Genomic DNA, 24,042 nt, shown 5'->3' with positions numbered 1-24,042 from the left:
ATTATATTTCTCTACAAAACGTCTTCATTAAAACAGAGTGTTTAAAAAAGTGTTGGTAAATTCTACTTGCTGTAATGTATACTTATCAATTTATGGTGCCAACCTATTCAAAAACGTCAGAATAGTACCTAAATTGGTTACTTGTTTATGTCTTGTTATGAGAACTTGGAACAAATCTGAGACTTTTACTCATGTTTTACATGTGTTTTATTGGGAATTTAGTTTCACTTTCACTTTTAACTTATAAGCAGAAATTGTAGAACTAATTGTTTCCTGATATTGTCTAGAAGATGTATATGGTGTTTGAATATACAGGTCACTATTGATAAATTTGTTAAAAGTGAAGGGCAGAGAGACATGCTATACCGCGGGTTTAATTTAGATATGTTTGGTATGTAAAGTTATTCATGGGAATTATTTGGTTTGGTTTGATAAAGTGGGATTTATTTGGTAAAATATATTCCTCTTTAAAAATATACCATTGTAGTTTGCGGCGTTACAATCTGCCTGAAGAGAGGTTTGCCTGTTCAAAGTCTTGTGACATTGTTAATATGGCAACACTTTCATTTTCATTGTGTAATCTGTGCCTGCTTTAGGGCTTTGGTAAACAGTTTTAGTTACTTTAAGTATTGCTTCATCTCAATATTAAGGTGAATTAAAAATGTAATGGATTTCACATTTTATAGAACATCTTCCTGCAATTCTAGGACTGTTTCATGTACAGTATATAGTTTTTTTAAAAACTTCAGATCTTTGTACCAGTAAAACTAAGACTATTCAAAACAATTTATAACTGAATTATAAGAAAGCAAATTCTAAAATACAGAACCAAGTCTTGTTAAAGTAATTAAATCCTTCCTATGTTGTTCAATTGTGTGACATTTTTAAATCATGTACTGCATGTGCATTTTTTAAATACATTTTTTTCAGAACCTGAATTTTGAAGATTTCTAAGTTGTAGTAAATGTCAGCATTGACGTTGGATAATAAAGGAGATAAAACTGTAATCTGTTGATTGCTCAGCTATTCTGATCTGTGAATTCAGACCACTTTTGCCACATTTTGCAGGGTCCTTTAGATGCTCTGTTGCAAACTCCATGCTGGCTGATATTTAGCAATGGCTTTCTTCATGTCACTCTGTCTGCTCAGTTTGGAAAGACATCCTGATGTACTGTAGGCAGTGTCTGAGTGGTGTGATACACCCTCCATTTCTTCATGATTGAGTAGACTGCGCTTACAGCAATGTTCAGAGATATATTTTTGACCTTCTCCTGACTGTGCTCTTTAATAACTTCATCCTGGATTTACGTGAGATAAACAAAAAAGAAAGCATCAAAAAACAAACCTACAGTACATGTATAAATCAATCAAACTAACTTCACATTTCCTTGTTCCTTTACTTTTTTTCTGAGTTCAAGTGGGGTGTTACAAGGAAATGTTCTACATGATTTTACCCTCTGAAATGTTATCTGTGAGGTTTATGATATATGATAAATTATATATTGTACAGAGTATAAGCATGTAGATGCCATAAAAAAGGCAGTGCATATTCTAATTGTTTCATTCCAGGCCTTATACACAATGTTTGGAACAATTGAGGTGTTTGTCTGGCTGCAAGTGAGCTAAGATGTAGGAAAACACAGATGGTCAAAAGTGGGACAACAGTCATAGTATTAAAATAGTCAAACAGAAAAAGACAGAGAGGAACAGAAAAGATACAGAAAGAAGAAATACCCTTGCCCCTTTCCTCTCTACTTGTGTCATGTGGTACTGTAGGTCCTTGTTTTCAGTCGCTGAGACCAGATTCTGACTAGGTGATCTGAGCTTTAGTTTAAAGAGTTTGCCATCTTTAGTGAAATTCCGGTTTCCTATATTGTGGAATTTTCACTTTTCCTAGTTAGTGCATTTCTAGAATTAGGGAGATTGCATCCCATGTTACAGGAAGTGAGATTTAATTCTGAGTTATGTCTATTTCATATATTGCAGGTTATTCTCTTTGTGACCTGATAAGGTGTTGAGCAGTCATTTCAGTTTAATATGCATTTTGTGTTTCTGGGTATATAGAAATGGGTATATGAATTCCAGGGCAATCCTTAAATGAATGGACTGAGTGAAATTCAAAACCTGTAAAACAGAAAAACTCAGGGAGTGAGGAAGCCTCCCTCATGTCCCTAAATATGTATAGACTGTTATCATGAAAAATGTAATGAACTGTAAGAATATTCCCTGTAGACCAGTAAGGGTCAGTAAAGGTCCAATAACTGAATGATGCTGAAATGTTGCAGCATTAACTGTATAATTGGAAGATGTTTTTTAGTCCGATTTCTATTCAGAGACTTCAGGATGTTATATTCATGTTTGTTTTTCTAAATGACATAGTACCCGTCATGCACCATTAAAGCGTCCTCACATATATACTTAAAAATATATTTTCTTTAAATGTTGTGCATCAAGGACAAAAAATATATCATAAGGAAATGGATAATAATTGCCTTTCCTGTGTTCTTTAAACTCTGCACCATCTTCAAACCATTATTAAAACACAAGTGTTTTTAGGTGGCAAGTTGGCACACTTTATACTGATGTACAGTATACTGTATGAAACTTCAATTCTGGCAATGGAAATATCTGATTTCAGGGACATTAACATATTCTAATGTTATCCTTTTATTAGAATGTCCTTGCAAGCTCTAATGTGATGCTCCTTTAAGACTCAATTCACACGGACTCTTAAGATAATTAAGTTCACCTGATTGCTTTGGTCTCACGATGGAAAGATGTCTCACGAGGACAGTGGGAAGAAAGAGGGAACAGGAGACAGAATAAAGAGAAACAGAGACAGCTGACAGGACAATTGTCCTATATATGATAAGCTAGGAGAAACTTTATGACAGTTTCTCAGAAGCCTGTCAAGACAATTTCTCTGCCTAGTTCTACTGAAAACATTTTTGTTGTATTTGATTTCACTTGAGACCTATAGCTTGATGTCCCATCAGCATGGAGTAACATGATAATCCTGGACTGTTGTCTTCTAAAGATTTTTAAAAAGCTACCTATAAAAGAACATCTTTATACTGACACATCATTATTTTAATTTTGATTTATTTTACAATATTCTGACCTAGTGATAGAAAAGTGGAACTATTTATTTTCTCAGCTACATCCAATCTATTCAGAAGGCTTGTAATGGATATCATTCTAAGGTGTTATAAGAAACAGGTAAATGCAGATGATGAAATGTATTTCTGAAAATTTATTCTGGTAAATAACCCAGTGGTTCATTATTCTTCTGTCTCTCTTAGCCTTGTCTTTAAAATGTGAAATCTATGTGAACACACTTGTAATTGTTTATATGCACCTGATCATTGGTGTGCACTCAGCATGACAAGTTCAATGTCAGGGAAACACTTTCATAACAAGAAAAGACACTAATTACCTTCAATACTATAATATAACATACCAGCACAACAGAGAAGTCCATTATATACATTGCACTGGCCCGATAGACGCAGCTACCAGGAGACTGGAGACTGAATCCAGGTGCAGGAAAAAGGCAGAGCAGGCAGGCAAAAGCAAAACTACAATTTTTAGACATGATCCAGAGGCACAGTCAATCCGCTAAATTTACGGCTCTTCCTCCTTCCTGATGCTGTTTCCCTTGTTTATCATACTGTATGCTGTTTTTCGTCACTGTTCCCATGACACATTAAATCACATTACATTTGCCTCTTCTGTGACTGACTCTTCTGCAATTCAGGACCAACTATTTGACCCCTGCCAATATTTCTTAGATCTCTCATGTTGCTTTAGAAGCTCACATATTAAAGTACTGTTTCCACAGCAAAAACACATTGGTAATTCATTTTGAAATTAATATGAAACACGTGTAGAATCCTTTTTAGTTGTAATAAAAATATTTCAGATTACAAGTGTTGTTTTCATTAGTTGTTTCCATCATTTTGTCCACCTTCTGTACATTAGCAGGTGCAGTATGAGCTTTTTTCTTTCTCACACGTTTGTATTGTCAATGTTGCCTTGTACATTAAAGTGAAACAAGTGAATTCAAAACCATTTCACAGGAAGTCCTTCAGCACAGTGTACATGAGTCTGTCTTTATCAGCCTGTGAGGGTTATCAAAAATACAAGGTACTTGTATATAATCTCGAAGAGATGCCATCACAAAGAGATACACAACAGAGAATAAACTTCAATATACCGTTTGGCTATACCATATCGCTAATCAGTGTCATTACCCACTGTTACACTAGACTTGGAAGTAAATACATTACTCATGAATTAAATTGATAACAACTTGTGTTGAGGTGATGATTCAATTCTCGAGACTCAATGTAGAACATGAGGTTTATTTATCCACTGTGTATGGGTTTGGATTTCCCGGCACAAACACCAAAACCAGCTGACAGGTTCTGTTGCAAACTCTGTCCCAGCAGTCGTTCAATAGGCGTTTTCTCGGCGTCCTCTGGCTACCGGCCAACCAGTCAAGCTTGGAGTAGGATGGACGGAGGAATCTAACTGCGGCACGCAGTGCAGTCATTTCTCCCAGGGGTCTACTAGTGGTCCGGCTGACTAGTAGAAAGTCCCTATGCACAGACTGTGACCATGGGTCCTTGGAAGTCACTCTTTTACATGGGAAGAAAACTGGTTCATTTCCAGCCCAGTGCTGCTTCTGAATAAACTATTCAGGTTGTCGATGAGGGTCCAACTGTAGGCTGCCATTGATCAAGCGGAGCATTCACGTTGGTCGTTGCAGGATTCTGAGTACATACGGGATCCTCGGCCTCGAGCTTAGAACAAAGTCCAAGTCGCAGTGCAGACAACACCAGTTGTCACGTGATTGTCTCTGAGAGTGCACGAAAATGGCCAAGGAAAGCCCCGACCTGAGCTTGTGCTACCTTTTTGACCAAGACACAGATGTGTGATGATTGATTGAGAGTTTGGTGGGCATTAGAGACCCAGGTGGTGTTACCACGCCCCGCAAGTCCCTGATTGGTTGACCAAGGTGAGAGATGAGTCACTGATCCCTGACACCTAGGACTGCAATCCAGATGTCCTCTGGCATTCCATAGACAGATAGGTTCCAAGGATGACCATTGATCATGATGGCCAGGCTTAATTAAGTGCATCCCTGTTTGGGAGTTGTACCTTATCAAAAGAAAACACCTTAAATCAGCCTGCATGAATAGCTTGAAGAGAGAGAGATGGGGCCTCATTTAAGAAAGCACAGCAATGCTTAATTCTGTCTTATTAACAAGAATTACCGCTACAAGTCTGAGAGCCTGAAAACACTTTAGAGTAAGCTGCACAAGCAGAAGGACTTAAGGGAAAACTTCACACCAAACCTGGGTGAGTTTCTCAACAAAGAATATATCAGAAAGAGGCACTGTTTCAACTCTCTTCTGTACTGGTACAGCGTTGTCATGTGGTAGTTTCTGACAAGGATCCTTGTCTGCAGCCAAGTGCAGAACTCCTGCTCTGAAGACACACAGAGCTGCCGAGATGGGTTCACAGTGTATTGAAGTTTAAAATGGTGGAAAGCAGAAGTGCTGACTGTGGTGGAGAAGATTGCATAGAGTGCTTTTATTCAGCTCATTCTACAAGTACTAAGAACCTTGAGATTTTTGCACTTTTGCAAAAGAGGAAAAGGATAATTAATATGATGAGAAAAATTACAAAGTCATGATTGCATAAGTTTTCAAACCCTTACAGAGGAAACATAAATTCATTTGTGTGTACAAATGAAGCTTACCTAATAGTTTTGAGGCCCTTGTTTGTAATAATAGTCATACACATAATTTCAGAAATAAATACATTTGTCTCTGTAAGGCCCCTTAATCAGGCAGTGAATATAAAGAAAAGATTCAATCCTGGAGACTAAGGACCTTTTAGAACAGCTCAGGGATACAGTTGTAGAAAGACACAGACAGGCTCCACACGGGTCTCTGTGGAACAGCACTGGCTGCATCCACCCAGTCACAGGCTGTTTCCTGTTCTCAGTCCATGTACAGATTTCACCTTGCATTCCTCTTCAAACACTTAGGAACTGGGGGAAATTTCAAGTGCTGATTTAATCATCGCTATCAGAATAATACTAAGAATGTAACATTATAAAACAGTTTTATGCCCCCATAGAGAAACAGTTGGTGATATGAATGTGAATATATCATTTTATATCTGATAAATGTCAGAATATACATCAGTTTGATAATATGTATTTTTCTCATGAATAACATTGGACTTAATGTGTCTGTGTTATTAATGTACAGTACAGTCTGTGAGAGTGTGTTTGTGTTGTTAATGTGCAGCACAGTGTGTGAGTGTCAGTGTTGTTATTGTGCAGTACAGTGTGTGAGAGGGTGTCAGTGCTGTTAATGTGCAGTACAGTGTGTGAGAGTGTGTCAGTATTGTTAATGTGCAGTACAGTGTGTGAGAGGGTGTCAGTGCTGTTAATGTGCAGTACAGTGTGTGAGAGTGTGTCAGTATTGTTAATGTGCAGTACAGTGTGTGAGAGGGTGTCAGTGAAGTTATTTAACTGTGCAATAGTGCTGTAGCAGTGTTAGATTAGAAGAGAGGATACTAAACAAACTATTTACTGTGAAATAATGTGAATCCATATTGTACTCATAGTCAGCTCAACTGATCATGTGGGTCATTAAGGTAATTTTACATAATGTAGGTTACATTGAGTGACTTGAGAGTTAGTGTGTGTGGACCACAGTGGGTTGTGTGGCAGACGGACCCTCCCCCTGGCAATACATTGGTATCAGGGAAGTGAGTGGGGTCTATCTAGCTGTACCCTCTAGGAGATAGTGGAGTGGTGGCTGGGCACAGTGAGGTGCGCTGGCAGCTGTGAGTTCACAACCTAAGGATGTGAGAGTGAGGCACCAGAAAGGTTGTGAGTGTGTGTTAGAGAGAGACAGTGTGTTGTGTCTCTGCACGGTGTGTAGTGCAGAAGAACACTCGGTGATGTAGCGTGTGTCTGTGTAACCCAACCTGGTGGCGTCGGGAGAGGACGTCAAGGCTGGAGGTGGACCTGGGAGTCTGAGGTACAGGTTGTGAGTGAAACAGTGGTCTAATGGAGTAGGAGCAGGAGGCTCTATGATGGTGTCTGGGAGCAGGAGGTTCCTAACAGTAAGGACAACAGGATGAACTTGGTGAACTTGAGACTCTGAAGTCAAAGGGGCCAGAATTAATGGTATGTGGAGGAACAAGTAATAGGTTTATTCCATGCTGAAAAAAAATAAGAAAGAGAACACAACATTTCGGCCATGGAGCCTTCTTCAGGTGTGAGAGAGACAAGGCAGTAGGAAAAGGTAATGTAGCAGGAGAACAAAGGCTGGGAGGGAGGAGGAGACAGAAAGAGAGGCCAATCAAGAGGTGTGAAGTCAGAATAGGTGCAGAGAGGTGTGAAAAGAAACTTCCAATGAATGGAGAAAATTTAAAAGAACAGTAGTCTGTCATTAAGAGAAGGGAGAAGGTGTGATCCCAGCTGCAGAATAATTTTGGTTTCGGTCTTTCTGACATATGAGTTCCGAAAACCACCTTTGAGAACACAGAAGGAGAGATTAGAGTGGTCGTGGCCGTCAGAGGTGAAATGAGAAACAATGGGCTTGGAGAGATCTTAAATCTTTACAGTCTCCGAGTCTCCTTCCTGTTTCTCCAATGTTGATGGCTGGGCATTTACTGCAAGAGATATAGTAAATAAGGTTGCTGGAGGTACAAGATGCCATCTGGGTGATATGGAATTGTCCTGAGGGGCCTTGAATTTTGGATACAGCGAGCTCTGTTGCAAGGGAAAGTGCCTGGTGTGGATGGTTGTTGATGGCGGTCAAGGGAGCTATGAACAAGGAGGTTACGCAGATTAGGCGGTCGGCGATATGAGATGATGGGACGATCAGAAAAGAGGGACCCAATGGAGGGATCATCCTGTAGGATGGAAAAGTTGTGGTTAATAGTCCTGGGGATAGGAAGTGTGTTAGGGTGGTAGGGAAACACCAAAGGAATGCGGCTGTTACGGCGGGAGTTCCTGATCAGGTTGATGGTCTGTTACGTCCCAGTGTGTGTTCTCTGTGTGTTTTTTCTATGTTCCACACTGCTGACCCTTGATTGTTCTCCCTTCCCCATTGGCCCACCATCACTCCACTGTTTCAGTATGATGTCATCATCAAACAGCCCTCAGCCAATCAGAACACATCTTATCAGTATATAACCTGGAGGTTTTTAGCAAGGAGAGGCCTTTCGTTTGACTTCGGTCCTGTTTGGTTTTGGTTATCGCTTCGCTTCGCTCCTGGTTATTGCTTCGACTTCGTTTGTTGGTTTGTTTTGCTTTGTGTGTGTGTATTTTCGTATAGCTTCGGCTTTTGATGTTTTGTTGGTTTTACGTTAGTTTCTTTGTACTTTCGTTTGTTTGTGTGTTCATCCTTGTTTTGTCATTACCTTGCCCCAGTGTTACATGTTCAACTTTTGTGTTCTTTTTGTACCCTGCTCCTATTTATTACTCTTGTTTTCCCTTATTTGTCTTCCTGGTTCACTTGTGTTTTTGTGTGAACTTTTGTATATAAGGTTAGTTTAAGTTGTTGGGTACACTTACACACTTAGTTGATTTTGTATTAGTACACTAGTTTAGTACGGGTGAGTGCCGTTTGTCTTGTATGGTTTTGGGTAGTCAGTGCAGGTTAGCAAGGGTGTTGAAGACGCCGAAGACTGTGTGTTTCGGGGTTTCTTTTGTAGTCAGATTAGCTTTCCCTCACTGTCCTAGCGAGCTCCATTTTTGTTTGTTATTTTCTTTCCTTTGGCACCACTCTAGTTCCTTACCCTTATCACGCTTCCTAGTCCCTCACCAAAACCCCCCCTGCTTCCAAAAGAATTATCCTAAATGTTACACCCCTTTTCCCCTAGACACTTGGGGTCGTAACATGGTCCAAGGGGTGTTTTTGGCTCAGGCAAGGGCCCTGTCAATCACGATGCTGGGGTATCCTCTGTTGATGAAAAAGGAATACATTTTGAAGTTGATGTCATTGCTGCATAATCGTCGTAGCCTAAGGAACTGTGAAAAAGGGAGAGAGTTTTTAGTGTGTTTGGGGTGAAATGAGCTATACAGGAGGTAGCTGTGTGAATCCATGGGTTTGTAATAAACCGAAGTGGAAAGTCGGGGGTAGTTAATGGAGAAGTTGATGTCTAGAAACGGAAGGGTAGTGGAAGATATGTTAACTGTATATTTGAGGGACGGGTGGAAGTTGGTGAAATGGTGCAGGAAACATGTGGCGGCACTGACGCAGTCATCAATATATCACTTGTAAAGGTCAGGGACATAGCCAGTGTAGGAAGCAAAGAAGCATTCTTCTACCCAGCTGACAAAAATATTGGCATAGCTGGGTCCCATTCTGGTGCCCATGGCAACTCCACAAACCTGTTGGTAAAAAAGATTATTGAAAGAGAATGCGTTCAGTGTGAGGACCAATTCTGCAAGGCGTACCAGGGTGTGGGTGGGTGGATCAAGCACTGTGCATTTGTCCAGCGTGTGCTTGAAGGCTGTAAGGCTGTCATTATGGGGAATGATGGTGTAATAATCTGTTTTTTGAGGGAGAAAATGGTAGAGAGCATTAGTTTCCTAGAAAATTGTTTTAGAAGTCTCTGAGTGTTACTCTGGGTGGAACAGAGTCAAAAGAAAAGGTATTAAATTTAAGGCAAAATCCTTTAGGGATGGTATTATGTTGACAACATCTGTAAAGAAATAGAAGGTGGTTAGAAAGCCTGGTATGTGGAGTCATGTATCCTGTTACCCCAATGAGGGGGCTAGTGTGATCGCCAATCTAGGAGGAGACTGCATCTAAGATAAAGAAAAGGAACCTAAAAGAGCTTATAAAGGGGTGTGACAGGGGAGAATGGAAGTGTGACCACCCCAATGCAGGGTCAAATACCCCCATGGATAGCACCACAATATTAAAACAGAGGTCATGCTTAGGGTACAAGGTCTACATTAGGACATCCTCCTTCATCCTAAAAAACTCCATACTCCTTCCAGCAAAATATTGTCCTCTTTCACTCCTAAATCTCATTTAAATTTTTGGTCGCTATGATCCAATTAAACCTACTTCTGCTCTTTCCCTATTTATATTACTTTACATTAAAAATAGAAAAACCTGCTGATAGTCATCCCAGGTCAATTTGAGCCCTGATTAGTACTGATCATTCAAGATTACCTTATTTTATACTAGCTCGGGTTAAAATAAGGAGGCTGTAAACATTTATTGCATAAATATTGACTTGTGGAAAGCTTCTTTATACACAGCATTTTTGGTTTTGCCTCCTGGAGCAAAGATGTGAAGTTGTTTTTCACTTCTTACACGTGCGCATCCAACATAGTTGTCCATGTGAGAAGCACAATGATTCCAGGTTCAAGCCCAATTTTTCGAGTGACTAACCCTGCGCTTTGTTGATAGACATAGTGCAACTGAGTCTAATGGGAAACTGAAGACGTTTGAACCTGAATGGAGGATCAGATGGAATTATTGGAATTCTTGGAATGAGCACATCTTCTCCCTTGAATGATCCAGAGAGTATTGATGCTTCAAGCACATATGGATGAAGCTTTTTGATCACTAAGTGAGTTCCATTGCAGTTTTGGGGGATCCAAATTTTGTAAAAGCATGACGGGACATCCAATTTTGAGAGAAAACAATGTGAGGTGGAACACCAGTTGGATGCAATGTGTTAAAAAAACTCCAGACTATTGGACAACATCATCAGTGTCAACAACAGTATCAACACTTTTGAAAACTTTTGCTTCACTAGGCATCTTTTTCAATGTTCGATCACTGATGTCATCCACTGTATCATTTTTCGGCTCTAGTATTGCTCTTTCACTAAGCCAATTGGTGTTGCACTCAATCAAAACCTGTGCAAGTACTGTCCCTTTTGAGATGTTGCAAGTTGGTGAATCATGTCTGACCAGATCAAAAGGCAATTTAAATGTGGAATGGGCAGTCCTGCCACCAGCAAAGAGGGTTAAAGCTATACTTGATGATGCCACAGCAAGGGCAATGTGTCCTTGTGAACGCAAGTTTGCAAGGAGTAAGTTAGTGACAAATGTCTTTCCAGTTTCACCTGGAGCATCGAGGAAAAAGAATCCACCATGATCAATGGCATCTAGAATTTTTCTGTAGACATTTGCTTGATCTGATGTGAGCTTTGTTTCATTGCTTGCAACAAATTCCTTCAACTCTTCTTTGTTGTAGGACATTTCCCTGAGCATTTCCTGAGAGATGCCACTTTTTTCTGTTCTTGGTTTAGGCAATCCAAATTGCTTCAGTTCTTTGCCTCCTAATGAAAGGAGCTTGTCTTGAATTTTCACCAGAGCCTCATTGAAGATAATATCATCATATGAGGCATTTTTATTCAGTTTCTTTGCACGGTACAAAATGTCTTCATGTTTGTGGGTTGGAAAGATGACATGCAGTGAACATTATACAGAAGAGATCTCTGAGTATATAAGGTGAAGCAGTCAATATAGCCTCTGTAAGAGCTTCATCCCAGTGTTTGACATCTTCTAGAAGTCCATGGAGATTGCAGGCTTCTCTGTAGGTTGAATACACTCTGCCTTCAAATGTCCTGAGTCATTCAAAGGAAGTTGGACCTCTAACATTGTGAAGTAGTAAATGCACATAATAACATACTTCATTGTTGGGATGAACAGTGTAAACTCTTCCTAGAGCACCAGATGCTTTCATTGCAGGGAATCCTTCAATTGGTGTTCCTTGTAATCTTGGTTTCCATGATCACAGGGAATGACAGTGTACAAAGATGTAATGTCCATGGTAAAACTGTAGCATTCAGTGCCCTGAAATTGGAAATCATTAAAAAGTTGGAGCGCGTGGTTGGTGTCTTTGACGTAGGAGGGAAGACCTTCAACCAGCGGTCTCATGAGGCTGTTGAGAAAGACTGAGATGTAAGTAGTTGGACAGTAACATGCTGATATGATGGGGTGTCCAGGGGTGTCCAGTTTTTGGATTTTGGGGAGGAGGTAAAATTGAGATACCTGCGGATGTTTCATGATGAGCCGGTTCGCCTTCTGGGGGAGCTCCTGCTTGGTCTACCTGTTGCCATGTTCTTTGATCTTCTGTTTTGGTTGGGGAGCTTCAGCTGTTCGAGCTCTTTGTGCCTGTAACTTTGCTTCTCTTTGTTCTTCTGTTTCTAATAGGTGTGCTGCTTTGAATTTTGAAGCATCTTTGGTGGACCTACCCAATGACCCAGACCTCTTCTTGGGTGACATGTTTTGATCTATCTAATTTTATTAAATGGTTAATTAGAAGGGTTTAAATTCCAGGTGCTTTATAGATATAGAGAGATTAACACAACAACACAATTATTTGTGAGTTTGTGCTGAGTGATATTGGATAACATGCCACCGCCTGACATAATAATACGCTGGACAAACATTCAAGGTCAAATTCTTCCATGAAGGGGGTACCTTTAAATAGGAGATGATGGCAGCAAAACATTTTGGCGAGTCCTCTCTTTAAAGCCATGGCCAAATACGAAGACAGTACGTACAGTTATAATTCAAACTGAATTAAAAACTACACATCCCAGATAACATGGTGGTGCTTGTGATCTTTGTGTTTAACCAACGAAACAGGGTGAAAAATCAGTCACATGACTTTGGGGCTGAGTTTCGAAAGCTTAACCTATCAGCAACAAAGCGAAATGTACACGATAGGCTACCTCAAACAGTCAGTAACACAACTGTGTATGTCGCTTAAGCCACTCCTATTTGGCATTTTAGTTATGGAGGCGGGAAGACACCCCCCACCCCTCTGGGTGCTCAGCTTGTCGCCATCTTTAACCGTTCCGTGTACTAATCACAGCAGGGAGAGACACGTATGGAAAAAAAGTTAATCCCAGCTACAATACAAATATATTTTTGTGGTAAAGGGGAGCAAATGCGCACTTTTTTTGCAACAGAAATACACAGAGAAAATAAATCCTTTCTGACATCTCAAATCAGTTTCAATCAAGCTCTCCAAAATGAACAAGAAAAAGAGCATTTTCAGAGAGCAATTACACTGTGTTTATGTAGAATAAGTGATTAGATTTATGAGGTTAAAACTAAAATTCAGTCTGCAAATTAAGGCAAATGAAAATTTAGGATGTTAAAGTGCTAGAGGTGTAAATGTAAAAATGCAAAAATACACATGAGCAAAAAATTTTAGAAATGGAGCAGGTGTAACTTTGAAATAAGCAAGCAGAACAAAAACATGACTAGACATAGTGCAGAAGAGGGATGCAGGAACATTTGCAAAAACTGAGATGTGCAAAAAAAATCACAGAAAGGTGTGTGTTACAAAAGAACATGCAAACATGAAATAGATTTGGAGATTTGGAGTGAAGGGCTTGAATAATTAGGTGTATTTCTGGCAGGGAGAGTATGAAGGTTTGATGGGATATAGTAAAAAAATTAACACACATAAAAAACATCAATTCTGTCAGAGAGCCTTACTGTTTATGAATTAATAGCAAAAATGGTTTCATGGAGGGCTTCTCATATAGTTGGGCATTCAGGTAGATTGCCAGACAAAAGGATTTGTAAATATATTTTATTAAAGCAAGTCCGTTTTTTAATAAAATACATTTTTCCAAGAAAGTTTAGCCTTTGTCACTAATGAAACCACTAAATAAAGACATAAATATAGAAATCTAAAGATTTTCTTATTCAATGTTGGTAGCAGGATGAACTGTCAGCTTGTTAAGTGTATATTTTGACACAGAGTTGCTGCAAGATGTTAACAGTGAAACCAGGTATTTAGAAATGACTCATTTCAAGAAGAAGATTTTCAGAATAATTATAAATCTAGCAGGATAGAGTAAGTACAGAAAATAGGTAGTTAGATTGATCAGATTAGTATGGAAATCCATGTAGCAAAGAGGGTGTGAGACAAACTAGTATACTTAAGATCTTTTTTTTCTGAACCAGGGAAAATCTGATTATGTTTCTCTATAACAATAATAAAAAACTTTATTTTATATAGCACCTTTAAAGGTACCATCTCAAAGCAATGCAGTAGGTGTAAAAACAATTATGTACAGATTACAAAGTAAATACATATAAGAAAGAAATTCGAAAATGAAGCAGATACAGACACTAAATAAGACTTCTGAAAAGAAAGGTTTTGAGGTTAGATTTAAATGCACTCAGGGTAGGTGACTCTGATATCACTGGGGATAGGCATACTTTCGACAATATGACAGGAGATGTTATAGGCCGCAGAGGAAGATGATGAAATGAGGATTGTATTTTAGATTTTGTGTAGTTGCTAGCATTGAACTGTGTGTTGGATGCACATGAATTGAAGGAATGGGCAAACATAGCTGATGCTGATCCAGAGCCATTTAGAGGCAATTGGTTTAAAAAACTAACTAGGTATGGATACTGATGTGCAAGAGAGGTGGAAAGACTGTTTCCTTAAGCCAGCCCTATAAAATAATTTGTCCTCAGTGAGATGCTGCCATCTCATAGTCATCTCATGCCATCTCATAGCCATCTCTTTATCTAGTACAGAGGATTTGGATCCTATCCCAGCAAGCAATGGACGGAAGGCAGAATACACACTGGACATAGTGCCTGTCCTTCATGGGACAGACAAACAGACACAAACACACACACACCAGGGCCAGTTTTCCCATAGGCCAATTAACCTACCAGTATGTTTTGGACTGCGAGAGGAAATCATATCACACATATGGAAACCCACAGAACCCAGAGAGAACATGCAAATTCCACACACACAGGACAGCAGGAATTGAACCTAGGGCCCAGTGCTGCAAGATAGCAATGCTAACCACTTGGCCACCATTAGAAATGGATGGATAGCTTAGTTATCTTTCTAGTTCACAGATTTACATGCATAATTTAATTTTGAAAGCCACTAAGACATCTAGTACTATTGTTGTATTTATGAAAACAAACATACAAAAAGCATGCTAACAACGGTACCATCCTATTCCTTAGTTAATACATTTTATTTTTATAAACAGTTAAAATTGTTAGCAAAATATTTTGAATTATATTTTACCCTATTTTTTCTTTAATTTTGTTTTTAACTTATTTTCGGTTAAGTTTTAATCAGATTTAATGTATATTTGAACAAAGAAAACATATTTTTACAAGATGCGGGAAAAAGTGCAACAATTTATTACAGTGCTAAATTTAATATTATTAATTAGTAATAGTTTATCCTAACACATAACTTTCTTAATTAGATGTATTTAAAACAATGAACTAAGTGTAACATAACATTCAGAAATACAATTGAGAATAGTTTTCTGGTGTTTGTATAGATGAAACTTTTCTAAAATGTAAAACAAAATTAAAGACGATTAAAATCTGTAATCTTTCCACATGCATTGTCATTAGAAAGTAAAAGTTCCTGCTTTGTCCAACGATGGTATCAAAAAGTGGTCTAAGTAATAGTAATAATTGCTAACACTTATATCGCGCTTTTCTGGACACTCCACTCAAAGCGCTTTACAGGTAATGGGGACTCCCCTCCACCACCACCAATGTGCAGCATCCACCTGGATGATGCAACGGCAGCCATAGTGCGCCAGAACGCTCACCGCTCAGTGGGGAGGAGAGCAGAGTAATGAAGCCAATTCATAGAGGGGGGATTGTTAGGAGGCCATGATTGATAATGGCCGATGGGAAATTTGGCCAGGACGCCGGGGTTACACCCCTACTCTTTTCGAGAAACGCCCTGAGATTTTTAATGACCACAGGGAGTCAGGACCTAGGTTTTACGTCTCATCAGAAGGACAGCGCCTGTTTACAGTATAGTGTCCCCGTCACTATACTGGGGCATTAGGACCCAAATGAGCCACAGGGTGAGCGCCCCACTAACACCTCTTCCAGCAGCAACCTTAGTTTTTCCCAGGAGGTCTCCCATCCAGGTACTGACCAGGCTCACACCTGCTGAGCTTCAGTGGGTTGCCAGGTGTGAGTTGCAGGGTGATATGGCTGCTGGCAATCAATGAAATGAAAATCGAATGTAGTGAAGTGAGGAGAAACCTGTGCTTTATGATAATTAAGGGACTTAGAAGTCAAAGAAAATGATTTATGTTGTTTAAGTTTAAACACTAAGTTAGAATGCAGACGCAATTGGTGCCATTCTCACTCCACGCTGTAGAACGGCCATTGTGTAATACTGAGCTCTGTCGGTGCCGGCCCGCCCATGACGGAGAGAAGTGGCCAGTACACTATTTTCAGAGCCTCTGATTGGGAAAAAAAGACCTGCTGATCTGTTCTACATACCAGGAAGAGAACAGAATATGATTTTTTCTATTCACAATTAAGAAGTAAAAACCTTACAGCGTACACAAAGATTCTAAGCTGATCATGAGGAAGAAAAATCATTCGCATAAAAAGTGGTTATTAACTATCGAAACCTATTTTTATAGCTTTTAAAGTTGTGCAATGTCTAAGTTAAGCAGGAACATATCATTATATCATATTTTTTATTTCTTTTTTACAAATAAAAAAAATCGTTTGCCCAGCCTAACAATAATCGAAAATCGAATGTTGTGAATAAAACATAAATTTACCACATGCTCAGCATGTTTGGAATGTCACATGTCCACTGCTGCACTTGCATTTTAAATCCTGTTTATCTAAAAAAATTGGGGACGGGGATTCCCCTCAGTTTGATACGGAACATGCCGGATTTTCAATTAAATGGCCTTTTCGGCCTTTATTGGCCTTGAAGGTGAAAGGTTTTATGTTAAAAACCTAACCTAGGGTAAGATGTACTTGTGTGCAAAATTTCAGGTCTGTAGGATGAAAAATAAGAGCGTATGAAAAATAAGAGCGTGCATAAAGAACAAACAAACATTGTGCTTTATAGATTATGAATTTATGTAGTTTTTTAAATTATAACTATAGTGAATTGAAGTCCTATTGAATTGAAGTCATATATTGGATCCCTTTATTTAGAGAATTGGAGCGGAGATGACTGTGAACAAACCTGATACATGTGGTCAGAATTCTCTATGACAGTAACAGTCAACCCAGTGGATTTCTTCAGAATGGACAGTGAAACACGAATGAAAAGGAACAAGTGGAAACTACATGGAAGTTTATTTAAAACTAACTGCAGGCACTTATTTACATAAAGGATTGTAGGGGTGCGGAACAAGCTGCCAAGTCATGCGGTTGAAGTGATATCCTGGATTCCTTGATGAAATGGCTAGATAACATACTTAGTTCAATGGCCTGAATTGCCTGCTCTCATTTGTAAATAACGTGTTAATGTTTTTCCATTTGTTTATAACATTCCCCTTTAAACAAGAGTTTGAGTGTCACTGTTGTAGTGTGCTCTCTGAAGGCACCAGTTCTGTAGGGTTTGGGCATTTACTGGGACAATTATTAATTGTAGCAGTAAATCACAAAATGATTCTTTTAATGGCTTTAGAATCCAATCATGCGATATAACTCAAACAACACACACACACAGGTACTAATACACGAGGATACATTTATTAATACATAGAATATGCATTTAACCTAACAGATCTTATTGAGAGGGTTATCAGAATACAAAAGGTATATATTCAGTCAGTTACGAAGAGGACATACGTTCAGTTTATCATTCATTTAGACCATTTTGTAAATGAACTTGGTTATAACTTCTACATTAGATACTCAAAACAAGTACATAACTCTTAGGAATTAAATTGATATCAACTAGTTGGGATAACAATTGAATTCTCGAGCATTAATGCAGTGAAGTTGAATACTCATCCAATCTCGGGGGATTCAGATCTCCTGCGGGCACAAAGAAACAGTTGCAGGCTTTTGCTGTCCAATCTGCGCTCTCTGGCTCGGTGCCAGGCTGTGCTGTGCGGCTTGCGACGGTGCGCTGCTGATGCTAACCTCGGGTGGATCCTCTGGTTACTCTCTGCAACCTCCGCTCTAGACTCTTAGAACAGAGGAAAGTTCTGGCACTCGGGCACACTGGCCGTTCCGTGGTTGTCCGGGGTGAGTCTCAGGATGGTCAGGAGGCACGCTGCGAGAATGTCCTGCCCTTGGGAGCCTTATGCTCCTGGGCCGTCCTGCCCTGGAATTCTCCTTTGAATTCCCTTTAGAATTGTCCAGAAAAGTCTCCTGGAGCTCTGTGTTGCCTGTTTTTACCTGGAGGAACTTCAGCTCATTCATTGGCTGAAAGTTTCATGGGCATCAGAGTCCCACGTGGGTTACTCGGCCCTACCAGTCCCTGATTGGTTGATCAAGGTGAGATATGAGTCACTTACTCTTGACACTTAGTAATGCAGTACAGATGTCCATCTGGCACTCCCTAGACAGATAGGCGCCAATGGATGACCATTGATCATGATAACCAGGCTTAGCTAAGTGCATCCCCCTTTGGAATCTGTCCCTTATCAAAAGAAAACATCTTTAAATCAGCCTGCATGAAAAGCTTCTCTGTGCCTGCACCACAGAGATGAAGAGAGAGATGAGGCCTCATTTGGAAAGCACAGCAACACTTAATTCTGTCTTATTAATAAGACTCGCCGCTACACTGTATTTGATGCCATTTAGAAATGGTGTCAAATATATGATGTCAGTCATGGGCACTACCCTTGTGTTTTTACAAACATTCAAATACATTTAGAAAAATCTGCTCAGCATCTACTTTTTCATGCAAAGAGATGTGTTCTATCCAGTGAACTTGATGGATATTTTTTATTGCATTACTTTTTGAACTTTTTGTAGCAAGGAGCAGGGCACATGGCATTTAGTTTTGGAGGAGGGAAGACAGAGTTCTAGATCATGAAGGAAATCACATGGAGTTTCAAAAGAGAGAAGGAGTTTCAGGGCATGAAGGAGAATGTCTTATTATGAATGTTGTAGAGGGTCATGGCAAAATAAGGAGAGCTTCATGTGAAACATACACAAATCAAAAGATGAAAGAGGCAAATTAAGGCTTATTTTTTCACTTCTTTTGTTTTGGATTTCAGGCTCAAACTGGGACCTATAGAATTGACCCATGAAAGATGTCAGAAGCAGGTACAGTATTGAACTTATATTAATCTCCATTGACCATTTCTGTAAAGCAGGAGACTGCATTGTTAAGTCTGTTGACATTTAACTAATGGATATTCTCCAATGTACAGTATTTACCCACCCTCTGCATTAATGCCAGTTTAGTTCTCTTCAGCACTGACTAGTCAGTGAAGTTCCAGTACAGTGAATATCCCAAGGATATTAACACAGTTAGGGCTGTGTTACAGAAGGGGACTTGGTTTATTTTTCCAGCTTTCTATGGCAGAATATATACAGGTGCCTGGTTTCAGGGTGTTAACAATAAAACAAAATAAAAACGCAGGTCAGTCAGGATATTCATTGTATGGTAATGAATGGGGAATATTATACCAGGACAGTATAAAGAGCCACACATGCTTAGACATATGTGTGAGGGACCACACTATCTCACTGAGAAATGCCACTCCGGGCATGCTAGTGAGGGGCAAGAAAGAGAACAGATTGAAGGCAAATGTTAATTGCAGGAGTGGACTAGTGTCTTAAGGTGCAGCTAGACAGATGTCCATATTGTGCCCAGCTGTGGAGGAGGCAGCTCTAATTCAAAGCAGCGGAGAGTGAAGGGATGCAGGCTGAGAATGGCGCTGTGGACTAGGATGGACAGAAGAGTAAGCCGTATGTATAAATGGTGTGTGGGCTGCTGGCATGGAGTTTGTACACCAGCTTCACATTTATTATTTGTATATTTGCTCCATGAAGCAAAGAACCTTGCGCCCGACTTGAGACACAAGCCCACTACCCTGAGATTATGAGTCTCATGGTCTACCAACTGAGCTAGTTGGGACACGATGGTTACAAGGATGCTATAATGGTCAGGCAGCTGCAAATGAAATGCAGTTTTTTTCTTTCTTTTTCAAAGGTTTGTGAAATAATTTACCATGTCCTCTTTCAGAGATGTTTGTACAGTAATGTGAAAAAGAAAGTACACCCTCTTTTAAAAAAATTCAATGGTTTTACATATCAGGGTATAAATAACAATCGTCTGGTCCTCACCAACTTTTATAATTAGACAAATCTAGAATCAGATAACAGACAACTTCATAACAGATTTCACTATGTCATTATTTATTCAACAAAAAGTAAGCCAAAATGCAGAAACCATGTGGGAAAAAATAAGTACACCCTTATTGCTTCCATAGGACTTAAGAAGTCAATTAGCAGCCATTCGCTGCTAATCAAATGCATTTGATTAGTTGATCATCAGGAAGTGTGACCACCTCTATAAAAGCAGCACTTTTAGCAGTTTGGTAGTCTGGAGCATTCAGGTGTGTGTTAACACTATGCCAAGGAACAAATAAATCAGCAATGAACTCAAAGAAGCAATTGTTGCTGCTCATCAATCTAGGAAGGATTTTAAGGCCATTTCCAAACAATTTGAAATTCATCATTCTACAGTGAGAAGGATTATTTACAAATGGAGAACATTCAAGACAGTTGCCAATCTTCCCAGGAGTGGGTTTCCCAGCAAATTCACCCCAAGGTCAGACTGTATAATGCTCAGAGAAATCACAAAGAACCCAAGAGTTACATCTAGGGATCTACAGCCCTTGGTTAACATGTTAAATGTTAAAGTTCATAACAGTACGATCAGAAAAAGACTGAACAAGTATGGCTTTTGTGGAAGATTAGCCAGGAGAAAACTCCTTATCTCCAAAAAGAACATTGCACCATGGCTTAGATGTGCAAAGTTGCATCTGAACAAACCACAAGATTTCTGGAACAATGTACTTTGGACAGACGAGACCAAAGTGAGGATGTTTGGTCATTATGCACAGCACCATGTTTGGCGAAAACCAAACACAGCATCTCACCACCAGCACCTCATACGAACCGTCAAGTACGGTGGTGGAGGGGTGATGATTTGGGCTTGTTTTGCAGCACAGGACCTTGGCACTTTGCAGTCATCGAGTCGACCATGAGCACCTCCTTATGCCAAATTAATCTAGAGACAATTGTGAGGCCATCTGTCCGACAGCTAAAGCTTGGCCGAAATTGAGCCATGCAACAGAACAATGATCCCAAGCACACCAGCAAATCTACAACTGAATGGCTGAAAAAGAAAATAATAGATAGATACTTTATTGATCCTGTGAGGGAAATTGCAGTGCAACAGCAGCTTTACACAGACAACACAGCCACAGTGTAACGAATGATACAATAATAATAATAGTACAATACATACAATACAATCAGTACAGTGAGGGGTGCACTAAAAGAGTTACTCACAGTCCGGACACACAAAGAACAAACTAAAACAGAACAGCACGCGGAAAAATCGTATCACACATATGAATATAAATATAGATGTAAATATAGATATAGATATAAATATAAATGTATTGCACGGGTCCCTGGCATATATTGTAATACGAGAAAAGTTGTAAACGAGTTGTAAACGAGAAAAGAAAAGAAAGAGAACAGATGTAGCAGTAGATGTGTAGATGCTTTCAGTCCAGAAACAGGTCACTGTCAATGTTGCCTCTGCCCAGACGCAAGGTGGATGCATTGTACAGTCTTATGGCAGAAGGCAAGAATGACCTCCTGTAGCGCTCCCTGTCGCACCGTGGATGAATCAGTCCATTGCTGAACATGCTCTTCATTTCCACAAGCATGTCACAGAGGGGATGGGAGACATTGTCTATGATGGCCTCTAGTTTGGACACCATTCTCCTCTCAGCCACTACCTCCAAGGGGTCCAGGTCAGACCCAATGACAGAGCTTGCTCTCCTGATGAGCTTGTTCAGCCTTTTAGAATCCACTGCTCTAATCCCAGTGCCCCAGCATACCACTGCGTAGAAAATGGCGCTCGCTACCACTGACTGATAGAACATATGTAGCATCTTACTACATACATTGAAGGACTTGAGCCTCCTCTGTCCCTTCTTATAGATGGCCTCAATGTTCTTGGACCATTCCAGTCTATCGTCGATGTGCACTCCCAGGTACTTAAACCAGCAAGTCCACCATCTCCACGCCACTCTCGTGGATGTAGACAGGAGTAGGTTTGACCTTTTTCCTCCTGAAATCTACCACCAGTTCCTTTGTCTTTGTTACATTCAGTTCCAAGTGGTTCACCCCACAGCACTCCACAAAGCTGCTGACCAGTCCTCTGTACTCCTCCTCCTGCTCACCATTGATACATTCCACAATTGCAGAGTCATCTGAGAACTTCTGCAGGTGGCATGACTTTGAGTTGTACTTAAAGTCCGAAGTATAGAGGGTGAAGAGGAATGGAGAAAGAACTGTCCCTTGAGGTGCCCCTGTGTTACTCACTACCTGTTCAGACACACAGTTCTGAAGTCTCACAGACTGTGGTCTGCCTGTCAGGTAGTCAGTGATCCACGAGGTCATGGAAGCATCGACTTGCATCTCCTCCAGTTTCCTCCTTAGAAGTAAGGGCTGGATGGTATAGAAGGCACTGGAGAAGTTGAAAAACATGATCCTTACAGTGTTGCTAGCCCTGTCCAGGTCCAGGTCTACATGCTGCCCTTTGCAGCATGTAGATGATCACATCCTCCACACCAACACTGGGCTGGTAGGCGAACTGTAGGGTGTTCAGTGATGAGCTGACCAGGGGTCTCAGGTGGGATAAGACCAGCCACTCTAGTGTCTTCATGACGTGAGAAGTCAGTGCAACTGATCTGTAGTCGTTGAGGACAGAGGGGCGCCCTTTCTTTGGTACCGGGACCAGGCATGATATCTTCCAGAGCACCGGGACTCTCTCCAAGCGCAGGCTCAGGTTGAACAGTCGCTGGAGCATCTCATCTGATCAGTACAGGCCCTCAGAACTCTGGGACAGATGTTATCTGGTCCTGTGGCCTTACCCTGGTGCAGCCTCTTCAGCTCCTTCTTCACCTGGTCAGCCGTGATGGTCAGCCTGGCCTGGGGGATGGTGCTCATAACGCTTTCAGTGCTACAGGTGTTAGTGGTTAATGGTTAATAATCAAGGTATTGGAATAGCCAAGTCAAAGTCCAGACCTCAACCCCATTGAGATGCTGTAGCAGGACCTTAAGAGAGCTGTGCATAAACGAATGCCCTCAAACATCAATGAACGGAAGCAATGTTGTAAAGAAGAGTGGGACAAAATTCCTCCAAAATTATGTGAGAGACTGATAAACTCATACTGAAAACAATTACTTCAAGTTATGGCACCTAAAGGTGGTTCTACAAGCTACTTAGTTTTCGCACATGGCTTCTGCATGTTGGCTTATTTTTTGTTAAATAAAAAATGACATAGTGGAATCTGTTATGTGTTGTTTGTTACCTGTTAGATTTACCTAATTTTAGAGGACCAGATAATTTTTTATGTCCTGATATATGAAACCATAGAATTGAAAGAGGGTGTACTTTTTTTCACATGACTGTATGTGCGACTGTTAAAGGATCATGTTGCACTATCCAAAGAACAACAAACGTTTTTTCTGCTTTCACATTCTTCTTTAACTCTACACTTCTCCTCACCCATGTTCACTCTCCTGTCTCTGTCTCTTACTCTTTCTCCCTGCTGTTCAGCCCAAGGTGTTGAGTTTGTGGATAATCACAGGGCCACTCTCATTCAGAGGGTGAACCCAGTTGACCCCATAGCGGATGAACTGCTCTCAGAAAAGATGATCCATCGGGAGAGCTGCAACAGGGTCCACGCTGCTACAACCCCTCAGGACAAAATGAGAGAGCTGTATAAAGACCTGGATTCTGGGGGAACAACAGTGAAAAACAAGTTCTACACAATTCTGCAAAAGGACTACAGACATATTGTCAACGACTTGGGTAAGAGCACCATTCTCATTCATACTCACTCTTTTCTCTTGTTTTTTAATTCTATCCTTGCTTCTCACAATGTCATCTGTCATCATATAAAAATTCATTAGCACATAGCAAAAATGACAAACTTCACTTCCTTGCTTACTTGTATATAGTATGTAGTGTATATAGT

At 40.1% G+C, this 24,042-nt stretch overlaps 1 protein-coding gene across 13 annotated transcripts in view; it reads left to right on the top strand.

Moving 5' to 3' along the window:
* LOC148646899 (protein NLRC3-like) overlaps window positions 1-24,042 on the top strand; it is a 1,251,308-nt gene that overhangs the window by 1,072,958 nt on the left and 154,308 nt on the right. For 8 of the 13 annotated variants that reach the window (XM_088608935.1, XM_088608936.1, XM_088608938.1 and 5 more), the window contains exons 2-3: window positions 19,027-19,075; window positions 23,622-23,876. The exons of 1 other annotated variant lie outside the window; for it this stretch is intronic. In XM_088608935.1, the coding sequence (XP_088465061.1) occupies window positions 19,063-19,075; window positions 23,622-23,876 (268 nt within the window). In that variant the 5' untranslated portion in view covers window positions 19,027-19,062. Of the gene's footprint in view, window positions 1-19,026; window positions 19,076-19,575; window positions 19,737-23,621; window positions 23,877-24,042 lie in introns of all 13 variants that reach the window. 4 more of the 13 variants (XM_088608942.1, XM_088608941.1, XM_088608940.1 and 1 more) reach the window with 2 other exon arrangements.

The sequence above is a fragment of the Lepisosteus platostomus genome, chromosome 16, assembly GCF_059453375.1.
Source record: "Lepisosteus platostomus isolate fLepPlt1 chromosome 16, fLepPlt1.hap1, whole genome shotgun sequence".
NCBI classification, from domain to species: Eukaryota; Metazoa; Chordata; class Actinopteri; order Semionotiformes; family Lepisosteidae; genus Lepisosteus; species Lepisosteus platostomus.
Note: the sequence above shows the minus strand (reverse complement) of the source record. Positions and strands in the feature narration are given on the sequence as shown.